This window comes from Chiroxiphia lanceolata, chromosome 6, assembly GCF_009829145.1.
Source record: "Chiroxiphia lanceolata isolate bChiLan1 chromosome 6, bChiLan1.pri, whole genome shotgun sequence".
NCBI classification, from domain to species: domain Eukaryota; kingdom Metazoa; phylum Chordata; class Aves; order Passeriformes; family Pipridae; genus Chiroxiphia; species Chiroxiphia lanceolata.
Window position 1 is genome coordinate 58,246,563 of NC_045642.1, and position 11,812 is coordinate 58,258,374.

General features: G+C 39.9%; 1 protein-coding gene across 1 annotated transcript in view; it reads right to left on the bottom strand.

The window, feature by feature from the left end:
- SYNE2 (spectrin repeat containing nuclear envelope protein 2) overlaps positions 1-11,812 on the bottom strand; it is a 181,127-nt gene that overhangs the window by 99,769 nt on the left and 69,546 nt on the right. The window contains exons 44-50 of the mRNA XM_032689907.1: positions 11,142-11,492; positions 10,556-10,690; positions 9,472-9,630; positions 8,257-8,403; positions 5,246-5,401; positions 4,601-4,866; positions 1,406-3,512 (exon numbers count right to left, since the gene is read on the bottom strand). Of these exons, the coding sequence (XP_032545798.1) occupies positions 1,406-3,512; positions 4,601-4,866; positions 5,246-5,401; positions 8,257-8,403; positions 9,472-9,630; positions 10,556-10,690; positions 11,142-11,492 (3,321 nt within the window). The remainder of the gene's footprint in view (positions 1-1,405; positions 3,513-4,600; positions 4,867-5,245; positions 5,402-8,256; positions 8,404-9,471; positions 9,631-10,555; positions 10,691-11,141; positions 11,493-11,812) is intronic.

Sequence of the window (11,812 nt, forward strand, 5' to 3'; positions counted from 1 at the left end):
TCTTTGAGACCAATGCTCCCAGAATTGGTCTGAGGAAGTAAGGGAGGACACGTGGCAAATGCACTCTGCTACCTAAGGTAGTCACAGAGCAGTGCCCAAAACCATAGGACAGGGGTTATGAGGGAACTGCTAATATTGGAAAAGTCCAGAGAGAAGGATGGCAGGGCAGAGAGACCCAAGATTCCATCATGGACATGGCAGTACACACTCCTGTTCAGACAAGGAAAGCCCACATGTTGACGGTTTATTCTGCTCCAGGGGATATCTCCACTATGACTTGCCAAACTGCTTCTTGCTAAACCCTCTTCTCATATGTATTTCTACACTGAACGTGTGACTTTGTCAGCTCTTGGATTCCTGCAGGGCAGAGAAACTTTGGCACTGTGCTCCCCACACAATACCCAAGCTGTGAAGCACAGCAAACTGGGAAATCTGGCAGCAGGACCATAAATCAACCAAGGGATGCTGAGTGACTCTTCCTGTTATTAACTACCACCTCATATTTCCTCATTTGTATCCATTGATCTCTTGGGCAGGTAGGGCACAGGACTTCTTGACCAGAACACAGTTTCAGAACATCTTTGCTATCAGTCTTCTGCTTTCCAACATAAACTTATTCACTGACTCTTGATCCTTATATTAACACTGCGCTTTACCTTAAGCAGTCCTTTTCCACTCATGAAGTCTGCCTCCATTCTAATTACACCTCTCAGATGGATTTCCCACTTTCCCTCACCTAACAGGTTGAGTAAATTCAGTTTTATTAACTGCCCTCAACATTCCTCATCCAGAGTCTGTTCCAATTTGAGTGAACCTTTCCTGACAAAAGCACTGAGAATTGAGTCAATCCTCCAGCAATACCTTATCAATGCCTTATATACTTGTGTTAAAGCCTTGGATCCCAGTTGCCTTTCCTTTGCCCAATCTTCCTGAGGCCTGATCACATTGGTTTGACCTGTGCTTTACTCTTCTTGATCATTCCCAACTGGTAAAATTTTCTTTATAGTAGAAACAAGGAACTTGGGGTTTTTTTCACCATTGTTACTATTGAAAACATTACCTAAAATCTATCCCAAGAATAATTGTAGGACAACTGCACTCAGTCTCTCTTCAACCAAATATTTCAACACAACTTTTTCCTTCCTCCTCTTTACCATTGTTTTCTTGTGCTAATCTCCACTGGTTGGTTATAATCAAACTGAATACAACTGACTTCTTTGTATCCTTAGTTTCTATCATGATTCCCATCATACCCACCAATGCAGAGATGATCAAAGGCCAATTCAGCTATTACAATAAACGAGGATATAAGTCATGAAAATATAAATGCTACAGTCACAGACACCTGATCTAATTATTGGGGAAAGACATATGTCAATACCTCACTTTCATTAAATATACTTACAACACGGGCAGCAATGTCTGTCTTCAGCTGTGCTTCATCACCTTGCAGTATCTCTAACTTTGTTTCTATACCAGCAGCAAGAGATTTTTCTTCTTGATTTTCCCTCTCTTTTTCCATTATACGTTTAATAGCAGAAAAATTTGCTTGCACCATATTCTGAATTGCTTCCCATCGCAGCTTTTCATCCTGCATTGTTTTCACATCTATCACAACTGGCTGCTGGAGCTCTAACTGAATATGCTTTATGATGTGGGATATATTTTCTACTTCATTCTGGGTATCTTCCTTGTTTACACTCTGGAGCCCAGAGACCAAGTTTTGAAGAAACTTATTCAATTCTTCAACATCTTTCTCCAGGCTCCTAATTTCTTCTGTCTTAGATTCTTTGAATAGTGTATCAAAGACCTCATTTTTGTTTATTTGATTTGCTGCCTCCTGAGTTAAGCACAAGATTTGCTGAACTGTCTGCAGCAGAATCTGTGCAGATATGACATTCTCAGCAGGAGAAGAGCTAGAGCTATCATTTAGGATGTTAGCTTCTTTTCTTACAGTGGATGTTACAGTCTGGATTTCATTTAGCAATACTTGAATCTTATCCCATTCCCTAACAACATTCTCGAACTGCACTATCTTTCCTTTAATTTTACTTTTTATTTTAGAAAATTCAGCTTGCAATTCATCCAGCTGCAGTGAGTCCCATTTCAGACCTACACATTCAAAGATTTCTTTGTACTTCATTATTTGTGACAAATCTGCCTGAAGAGCTAATACTTTTTCTTTAAGTGCTTTGCATTTCTCCTTCACTCCCTGCTTGGCATCTACTAATTCATCTTCTTTCAGGTTCGTTTCACCATTCTGTAGATCATTAAGACCCTGGTGTAGTGAAGCTATTCCTTCAGCAAACTCTCTGTAGACAGCTATCTTTTTTTCAACTTCATGAATTTTACTCTGAATTTGCCTCTGCGTCTTTCTTGCTCTGTTCTTCAGACTTCTCAACTGATCAATCAAAAATAGTTGTTCAGACAGGCTCAGCTCCCCAGCTGTGACCTGACTCTCTTTGCAGTGAGATGAGATAAGCCCTTCTATTTCCTGTACGTCCTTTAACATCTCCTTTAAGATGTTTTGTTGGCTGACTAACTCTAAGCACGTGCTGGTTTGGTTCGTGTCAGGCCTGGCAAGCAGCTCAGCATTTCGAAGCTGACAGTGAACTTTGTCTATCTCTGCAATAAGTCTTTGCCTCTCCTCCAGCTGGAGCTCTAGGTGCTGCAATCTTTGAGCAGATTTTAAAACAAGAGCCTTGTATGAATTCTGCAATGTTTGTAACAGGAAGGTCATATCAGAGACCTCCTCTGGCTCCAAGCTGGGAAGGATGTGTTGGAGCCCATAATCCAGTGACAGAATCACAGGCTCTCTGTTTACAACTTCTGTGCTCATGAGTTGACAAGTTCTGATCTGTGATTTGACATCACTGGGGAAAAGTGCTGCTTTCTGATCAAGGTGGGACAGTGAATCTTTGACCCATGAAATATTTTCTTTCAGCCTCTTCATCATTTCATGTTTCATGAGAGCAGGACCAGTGATCTGAGTATCCCCTTGAGCTTGCTGTGCTGATAAAGCTTCCAGTTTGCTCTGCAAATCATGTATAGAGTTCTCCAAAGCCACCTTCTCTTGATCACTCCAAATTCTTTTCATCTGCAGTTCAATCCTTCTTTTTAATTGCGAAAGTCCATGTTTAATGTCCTGTAGCCCTGTGGTCCAAATTAGAGGGTCCTTGGCTTTTCCTGCAGCTGAGGAATGTGACTCTGCTTGTAAATACTGTTCTTGTATCAGCCTCTGAATGTCCTGTGCTTTATTCATAAGCAGGTTAAATTCATCAATTTCTGCCACAACCTGATCGTGTTTCTTTTGCACCGTTTGTTCCACGTGTTGCCACCAGTGCTCCAGTTGCCTCATTTGGCTTTCCGTCAGCACTTTATCCATGCATGTCAAATGCTGAGATAAAATTTCCTGCTGACTTTGCAGCTGGTTTAAGACGTCTCTTTCTCTCCTTAAGGACTCTATGCATGCCTTAATTTTCTCCAGAAGAACTGTGTTGTTCGTAGGACCCCTGCCAAAAACATGAGCAGTGTTTAAAAAAAATAAATTCTCCTAAAACATAGACTGATGCTTTTAAAAAACTATTTTCACTTTTTAAAACAAAATTCACTCACTTTATTCACTTAATCACACATATCCCTATGTTCTCTCACAAATTTCCTAATCACCCTTGCAATATCATTATTTCTTTATAGTATTTGTTATTCTCAGATATCTCTGCAGAAAAGATATATTCTACTGTATATTCTCTAAAATTTTAGTATATACTAATATAATAGAATGTAGCCCCCATTTAAAGTTACAACAAATAAAGTTTTTAAAATCATCTCTTTGTGAAATAACAATATTTTATGGTAATTTCTGGTTGACAATGAAGATAAAACTTAGTTATAAAAATATTTAGAAATTTCCATTTGTTCAAGATTAATTTGGAGCAGTTCATATACTCATCTTTTATTTCCAGGAGTATTTTGAAATGCCCATCTAAAATACATTTAGCAGATTAGATTTTTATTCCATTTTTTCCAATCTCTTTGCTGTAAATTAATGATTTCATAAATTTCAAATATTTTCAAATTATTTTGATACATTATTGGTACAAACTAGTTCTGTGTTTTGAAGACTAATTCACAAAACAGTATATTTTGTGTGCATCGTGTCTGAATTGGCACTGTACTTATTTCCTGCCACAGAATTCTTCCTGTCAAATAAGGTTTGTTTTCAGAGTGAAGACATATATCTCTCAGAAAAGAATTAGAACTAGTGAGTCCTTAAAGAGAAATGAATATTTCATATCTGCCATACTTTTGCAAGAATATTTTAGGATGGATTTTTTTATGGGTTTTTAGCCCAGCAACCATTTCATTGTTTTACCTAAAGAATAAAGAGAGCAGATGTTGCTTAAGGATAGCAGAGAACTACCAGAAATGCTTCTGTTTAAGGCTGTTTACAAACATACAAACCTGTAAGCTTTCTCTTGCTACCCAATATTAATGAAGTGGATAAAACACCATATTCTTCTCTGAGCACGGCACAAAATTCAGCCTAGGGCCATATTTGTTCTGCAACCTCCTAACCAAAACCTTCAACTATACTTACATTTTTATGTTATCTTTTTCTGTTGACAAATTTTTCATGGAGGACTGCGCAGCAGAAAGATTTTTCTGGTATTCATTAATTAAACAGTACTGTTGTTCCTTCACTGCCTTAACAGCATCTATTTCTTGGAGCAGCCTGTCCCAGCAGGGCACCACAGGCTCCGTGGTTTGCAGCTCTGCTCTGTTGGATCCCGTTGCATTGGGAATCGCTTCTTCACTACGGCACAAAGATTTTGCTTTCCATGTTTCCAGCTCATTTTGTAAATCCTACAATCAAGCCCACCATAGAGAGGGGATTAAAGGATGGTCTTAAAACACTTTCAGCTTTCAACACAAAATACAGTTAAATACTGATTCACCTACAAACATATGCCTGCTCATCCACACGCAAAGGAGCACGGATGCCTCTGCACATCATGGCAGCACATGTGCAATCCCAGGTCTATCTACTGCTGCACTCCAGAAGAGCAGTAGGAACTGTGGGATTTACGTGGACATACTTGCAGCAAGGCAGTGTTTGTAGACAAACTGACTAATCAAACCTCAGATAAGACTATATGCAACAATTTTGGTTTGTCCAAGAGAATCAGAATTCTGTAAGTGTATCACTGCATTAACAATGAGAATGGCTTTGCAGTTTCCATACCTCCAGCTCTTTCAGTTGTTCATTTATAAGCACCATATCCAGTTCAGCCACTTCCTTTTTCAGCTCATTGACCTTCTGTTCCTCTTCAAAATATTCAGTGTTTACTTGCACTCCAGGAAATAGTTCCTTCTGGACATCCACTTCAGCACCTGTGTCCTACAATGCAAAACAGGATTCTTATTTCTGAAGGTCCTAAACCAATAAGTTTTCTGCCTGCAGCACTTGGCTTCACATGTTTAAGCCATGCCTAAATCCTCCTCTTGTTTCTCCCACAACCTCTGTGGGTCAACCTGGACCCAGAAACTGGAACCTTCATCACTACCTCTGCAGTCACCCTGGCTTGCCAGCACTTCTCAGAGAGCTGTGAAACCTCTGCCCATCATTTTAAGTCTGAAACTCTGATAACCCCACTTCAAATAACATCCTCCCTGCACCAACATCTGCTACAGATGAATTCACATTTGTCGTGTCTTCTCCCTCTCTTCCTTACATATCCATGGAACTTCTTCCTCTCTTCACATCCACATTCCTTCTGTCAGCACCTGCCTTGACTTCCTGCTATGTCCTTCACCAGGGCATTATTTCAACTGTTCTTCACAGGGTAACTCATGCACGAAGCAGCTTGGCTGTGACACAAAGCCATGACTGCCACTGGCACAAGTGCTATCCAAAATCTGGGGTAAGATGAGAGCATTAGGGAGCCATGTCTCAATCAGGGTGGGGAGGAAGGGATTAGGCGACTCCAGAGCCAGTCCCTGGCACTGTCTCTCATTCCCACAACAGAAGTACAAGTCACTTGGGGTGGGCCATGTTTAACATCACCTTCAGCTATTGCAGACAAAAATATAAGTGAAATGTCACAGGCTAACTGGGTCACATGGCAATACCTTAAAAATCTTTCTGCATTTCCCTTCCCCCAGTACCTGTCTGTATCTGCAGATCTGTTCCACGTATACTTTATGTGAGTGAATGTATACAAATAAACAGATATAACTACACCACGAGTGTCGAGCTTCTCCATGGTACTAACATCTAAAATGAATAACAGTAAAAAAATTCTTGTTTGATAAACTTACTGTATTGCTACTTTAAATATTATTTTACTAGGAAGCAACCAGCTATCTCAGCAGCCATATATCATTTGTAAGCTGTCGCTGTCATCTGTCCCTTTGTGGATCAGCAACTATATACAATATACATGCTGCCAAGTATGGGAAACAAACAGAACATAGAACACACTATCAGAAAAGAATAGTTCCATTTGTTTGAACTCTTTTGGTTGTTTTCAGTCAAAACTGAAGAGGACCACTGCTGAAATAGTCAATCAGAGAGCTTTTCAATTTCTCTGTGTATACATCCATACCAGTTGTATCAATTCAGACATAACATTTTATCTCAAGAGACTCTGGAGTGCCATAGAGCTGAAGTAAGCAGACAAACTCAGCTAAGCTATCAAAGAGTGAGGAAGAAATCCACTTTTCAAGATTGAACTATCAATGCAACAAAACACACAGAAAAATAAGTGTTCTAACTTTAAGAAAAACCTCAGGATTGCAGTGTACATGTTTTGCTTGTTTGTATGATGTTCTCATTGCACACCGTGGCACTGCCTCCCTGGATACAGACTGGTGGGGCCACATCTCAAATCCTGTGTCCGTTTTTTGGACCCCTCACTACAAAAAGAGACATTGAGGTGCTGGAGCATGTCCACAGAAGGACAATGGAGCTGGGGAAGGATGTGGAGCACAAGTCCTACAAGGAGCAGCTGAGGGAGCTGGGAGGGGGAGGCTCAGTCTGGAGAAAAAGAGACTCAGGGGTGACCTTATCACTCTCTACAACTCCCTGAAAGTGAGGTGGGGGTCAGTCTCTTCTCCTAGGTAACAAGTGACAGGACAAGAGGGAATGGCCCCAAGGCACGTCATGGGAGGTTTAGATTGGATATTAGGTAAGATTTCTTCATGGAAAGGGTGGTCAGGCATTGGAACAGGCTGCCCAGCCAAGTGGTGGGTCACCATCCCTGGAAGTATCTAACAGACTTGCAGATGTGGCACCTGGGGACATTGTTTAGTGGTGGACTTGGCAGTGCTGGGTAAACAGCTGGACTTGATGGTCTAAGAAGTCTTTTCCTACCTAAATGATTCTATGATGATTGCTTTGTTCTTTAAATGTTTTCCAATAGTACCCAGGATTATTTCCATAATTTTTCCAGGAACTGAGATTAGTCTAACAGGTCTGTAGTTTTCTGGGTCTTCCTTCACACACTTCTTCTAAATTGGAATATCACTGGCTAGCTTTCAGTCAGTATGAACCTCTCCAGACTCCTAAAATCTCTGGAAAATTTTGTTAAGGTTTCCAGTTAGAGTAGATGTGCAAGTCCCATGTAAGACCTGCCAACAGATGGGCCAGCTGTCAAGCTGCCTGTAGGTTTAACTTGAAGATTAAATCTGGCCCTATCTTCAGTTTAAAAATGTGGTGCCCAAGATCAGCAGTCACAGGGCACTTGTGATCTAACTCCCTTACTCAAAGAAGAATAAACTTAGTAAAGTCATTAACCTTGTTACTAATTCAGCCTGAATCCATTCTCCTTTCCCTGTTTTATTTCATTTATTTTCTCATACTGGATCATCCTTGGATTATTTCAGTTTTCTGATCTGCCTTCCTTAGGATGGCAAAACTATCACAACTAACTATAATAACATGGAAAGAAGTTGTATTGGTTAACAATTAAAAGAGAAACTGTAAATATCATAAAATAAAGACTGATTATGATGGCTCTGAAAACCAGTTTGAACTCTCTTTGAACAGACCTACTGAAAAATATGATGTGGCTAGCACTTTGGATAAAGTTCAAAACTCTCACGGACATAAATAAGAAGTATACACAATAGTCTTGATTTTGATGTGACAGTAATTGTCTCTTCTTTTAAAACAACTTCAGCTGAAGCCCATGTGGAAACAAAACTTCAATGGCTGGCAAACTTTGCTTGAAATAATAAACCATAAATAAATACCTTGTGTGCAGAAATTGGGGGATTAGATCCCAGACCACCTTTCTCAGCTGCTGCAGATTCCAGGACTTGACTCTTCTGGCACACCTTATGTTGAACCTCTCCCACGTCTTCTCTATATGACTCATTCTTGTCATCACTAGGTTTCTCCTTTTGGTGTAAGAAAAATAAAAGAAACAAGTAATCAAAAAGTGCTAATCAAACTTGCTGTGTAATAATTACAGTGCTTAAGATGACAAAGTTATGAAGCCCATAATTATAGGTAGATGAGGAAAACCACAATTACATCTCATAATTTACTGTGGGCAAGGTTATGGCAAAGGAAAGCACTTAGAAGAAGCAGTGCTGTAATCCTGCTATAAATTATTAGAAAAATTGCAGACTGCAAGTGTTTGTACTCTGACCTACGCTGTTTCTTGCTTAGAATAACTCTAAGCAGGGACCTGTGTACTCCTGGGCTCAGTCTTGAATGTATTTCTTAAAAAGGTTTAGTTTCTTCCTGAGCCTCCTTGCACTTGTGCTGTAGACAGAGAGTCTGTGGTTAGACACCCAGCCAATTACCAGGCAGAATAGCCCTGTGGGCAACCTGGGGATTTGCTGGATGCAGCTTTCAGCATCTCATACAGTTGCTAAAACTGAAGTTCTGAGAAGAGTCTGGCTCTGCAACACCCCTTCAGGGAGGGGATGACAGCAACGAGACCCCTGTCAGCCTTTTCATCTCCAGTGGGAACTTGGTCTCTTCCCACTCATTATGGCTCTATCTCCTAAACACTGCTCTAGTATCAAAATTTCCCTTGTACTGGGGTGCACCAAACAGGACACAGCATGTCAAGTACAGCCTCACACATGCAAAGTAACTATGTAAATAAGAAATCTACATAACTGAAAGGGACTCAAGAGTAAGTATACAATAGTATTCAAACGAAATGGTCAAAAGACTTCACAATACATCCAGGTGACTTGGAATGCAATATCTCTTGGAATGCAGTATCCTCAGCAAACTATTAAAAAAAATTCCCTATATCCCAATTTTAAATGTACAGGAAAGGATTAAGTGAGTTAACATATAATAAGTATACAACACAACAGACAAAATTAGCTCAGTGTAACTTGAGATTTTTATTACTTATTTATTAGTGGTATCATCCCCATTGCAACTAAACTGTATAGATGTACCCTCAAATTCCATCACTCTTGTGTAATCTCATGTCCAGTTACCTCTGCTGGATGAGTTTCCTTTCTTGTTCCACCTTCAGAACGAACACCATCCTGACGCCTTTCCAGTTCTGCTTCACCACTCAGAACCGCACTGTCCAGAACATCCTCTTGGGTCCCATCCCGTTTGTCCATACCTGGGCTCTCCTTATCAGCCTCCCCCTGATTTGCAAAATACAAGATGTTTACAATCAGTAAAAGTTAGTACAAAATTTAAGTTTGCTAAGAAACTTCCCACTCCACAATCTGTCTACTCTACCTTCAGTTTAGCTTAATGAATAAAGGAAAAGGCTGGGGTAACTCAAATCCAGAGTATCTTGGAAACTCCTGCTCAGATCAATTTAACATATCAAGACCTTAACCACTCAAACAGTTACAGGAGTAAGTGCTCACATGATTTTTAATATTGTTATAGAAGTTTCTGCTTAGGTACATTTGGTAACTATTGATCTTGCACTTTCTCCAGAAATCCCAGTACGGATAGTTTCCACTCTGATATTTTGATGGTCATCTCTCCCATGTACTGTTATTACCCAATGGTCAGGTCAATGAGGGAGTACTCCAAATCATTCCCTCAGCTTTGCACACATGAAGTCATTTACAGTATGAATGTCCCCTAAAGATCAGCAGTTCCAGGTCAGTGACCTCTGACTACCTACAGTGACAAAACCTGCTGAATCCCCATCCCTGGAAGTGTTCAAGACAAGGCTGGATGGGGCTTTGAGCAACCTGGTCTAGTGAAAAGTGTCCCTGCCCATGGCAGGGGGGTGGGAATGAGATCTTTAAGGTCCCTTCCAACCCAAACCATTGTGTGATGCTATGATTTTATGAAATCACAAGTATGTGGCAGGTTTTGCATCACGGAAAAAGTGGGTCCAAGCCCTGGGGTCTTTTAAGACAATCACACTGATCTCTTGCACACTTCACATGAGCAAGGCTGAGGGGGTGATCTGGAGATTACAATTTATCATTCCTTTCATCAGATAAGGAAAATATGTCTCGGAATTGCATATATATGTCTAATGAACACACAGCCACACATACAGTTATATACACTGACATGTATTAGAATGTATGTGTCAGGTACCTGAACAGCCTGCCCCAATATGTCCTTGCTGAGATTGATATCCTTTAACGGGCTATCTGACAACAGACTGCTTTCCTCCAAAACTGGATCATTCTGCTTCTCTTTCTCTGACACATTTCCATTTACATCTTGACCCTAAGAGAAACAATAGAAAAGAAAATATGCTTGTGTGACCATAAATGTTGTAACATTAAATCTCTGAATGGTAAAAATTATTACCATTGAAAACAAACAGGACAAATACTGTGTTGCAGTTCTAAACAAGTCTTACTGGTTTAAGAGAAGCTCTCGAAGCTCTTTGGCAGAGGCTTATCTGCAGTTTTCTCACCTATACACCCTCTCCCCTGTGTTCTGACCAAGGATACCTGCTCTAATTCCTGGCAAGAGGAAGTTATATGCATATTATATTTAAATGGAGAACTGCTGTTTTGAATACACGTTACTGGCTTGTTACGACAAGTTAAGGGAGTTCTTCTCCACATCTTTGAATTATACACATGTATCTACAGAAGGTTTAATTAAGGATGCAATATACAGAACATATTTGTGAGACAGGTGCCTCTTTACTGTCAACAAATAAACTCACATCACACATTTCCAAAGGCTCCTTCAGCTCCACTTCTGTGGGGGTCTTTTCTGCAACCACACCATTGTCAGAAGTGATCTGTATCTCTCTCTTCAACATTGCCTTATCTTCCATTTGTGCTTCATTACCAAACTCATCTTTTAACTCAAGGGTTTCACTGAAAATATTTTCCTTCTTTTGCTTGACATTTTCAAGTCTTTCTTCCAGACTCCTGTGTTCACTCTGAAGTGTTTCAATCTCATCCTTAATAAACTTCTGTCCTGCTGAAGAGGTGTTTTGCTTAACAGTTTCTGCTAAAACCAAAATCTTCTTTAAAGTGTCTTCATATTGACTAAGAGGTCCTTGTTGTTCCTTTAGACACAAAAAAAACCATTTCATTTGAGAAGTGTTTTCACTCAATATACTTAATGCTATGATCTAAAGTCAATCTCTAAAATCATAAATATTTGTTGTCAACAACAAACTGTGTTGAAAAGTACATGCAGACCTATTTGCTGCAGAAAGTCAAATACTAAACCAGTAATTTTGTCAGCCATTTCTACAGACAGAGATCACCTGGAGCTATAAGCAATGCAACGATAAAATAATCCGATAGCACACTGTGTGGTACATGATGATCCTTCCAAGTTTTTAACAGATAATCCCCCCCCCCATCTCTCCTATTCCATTTT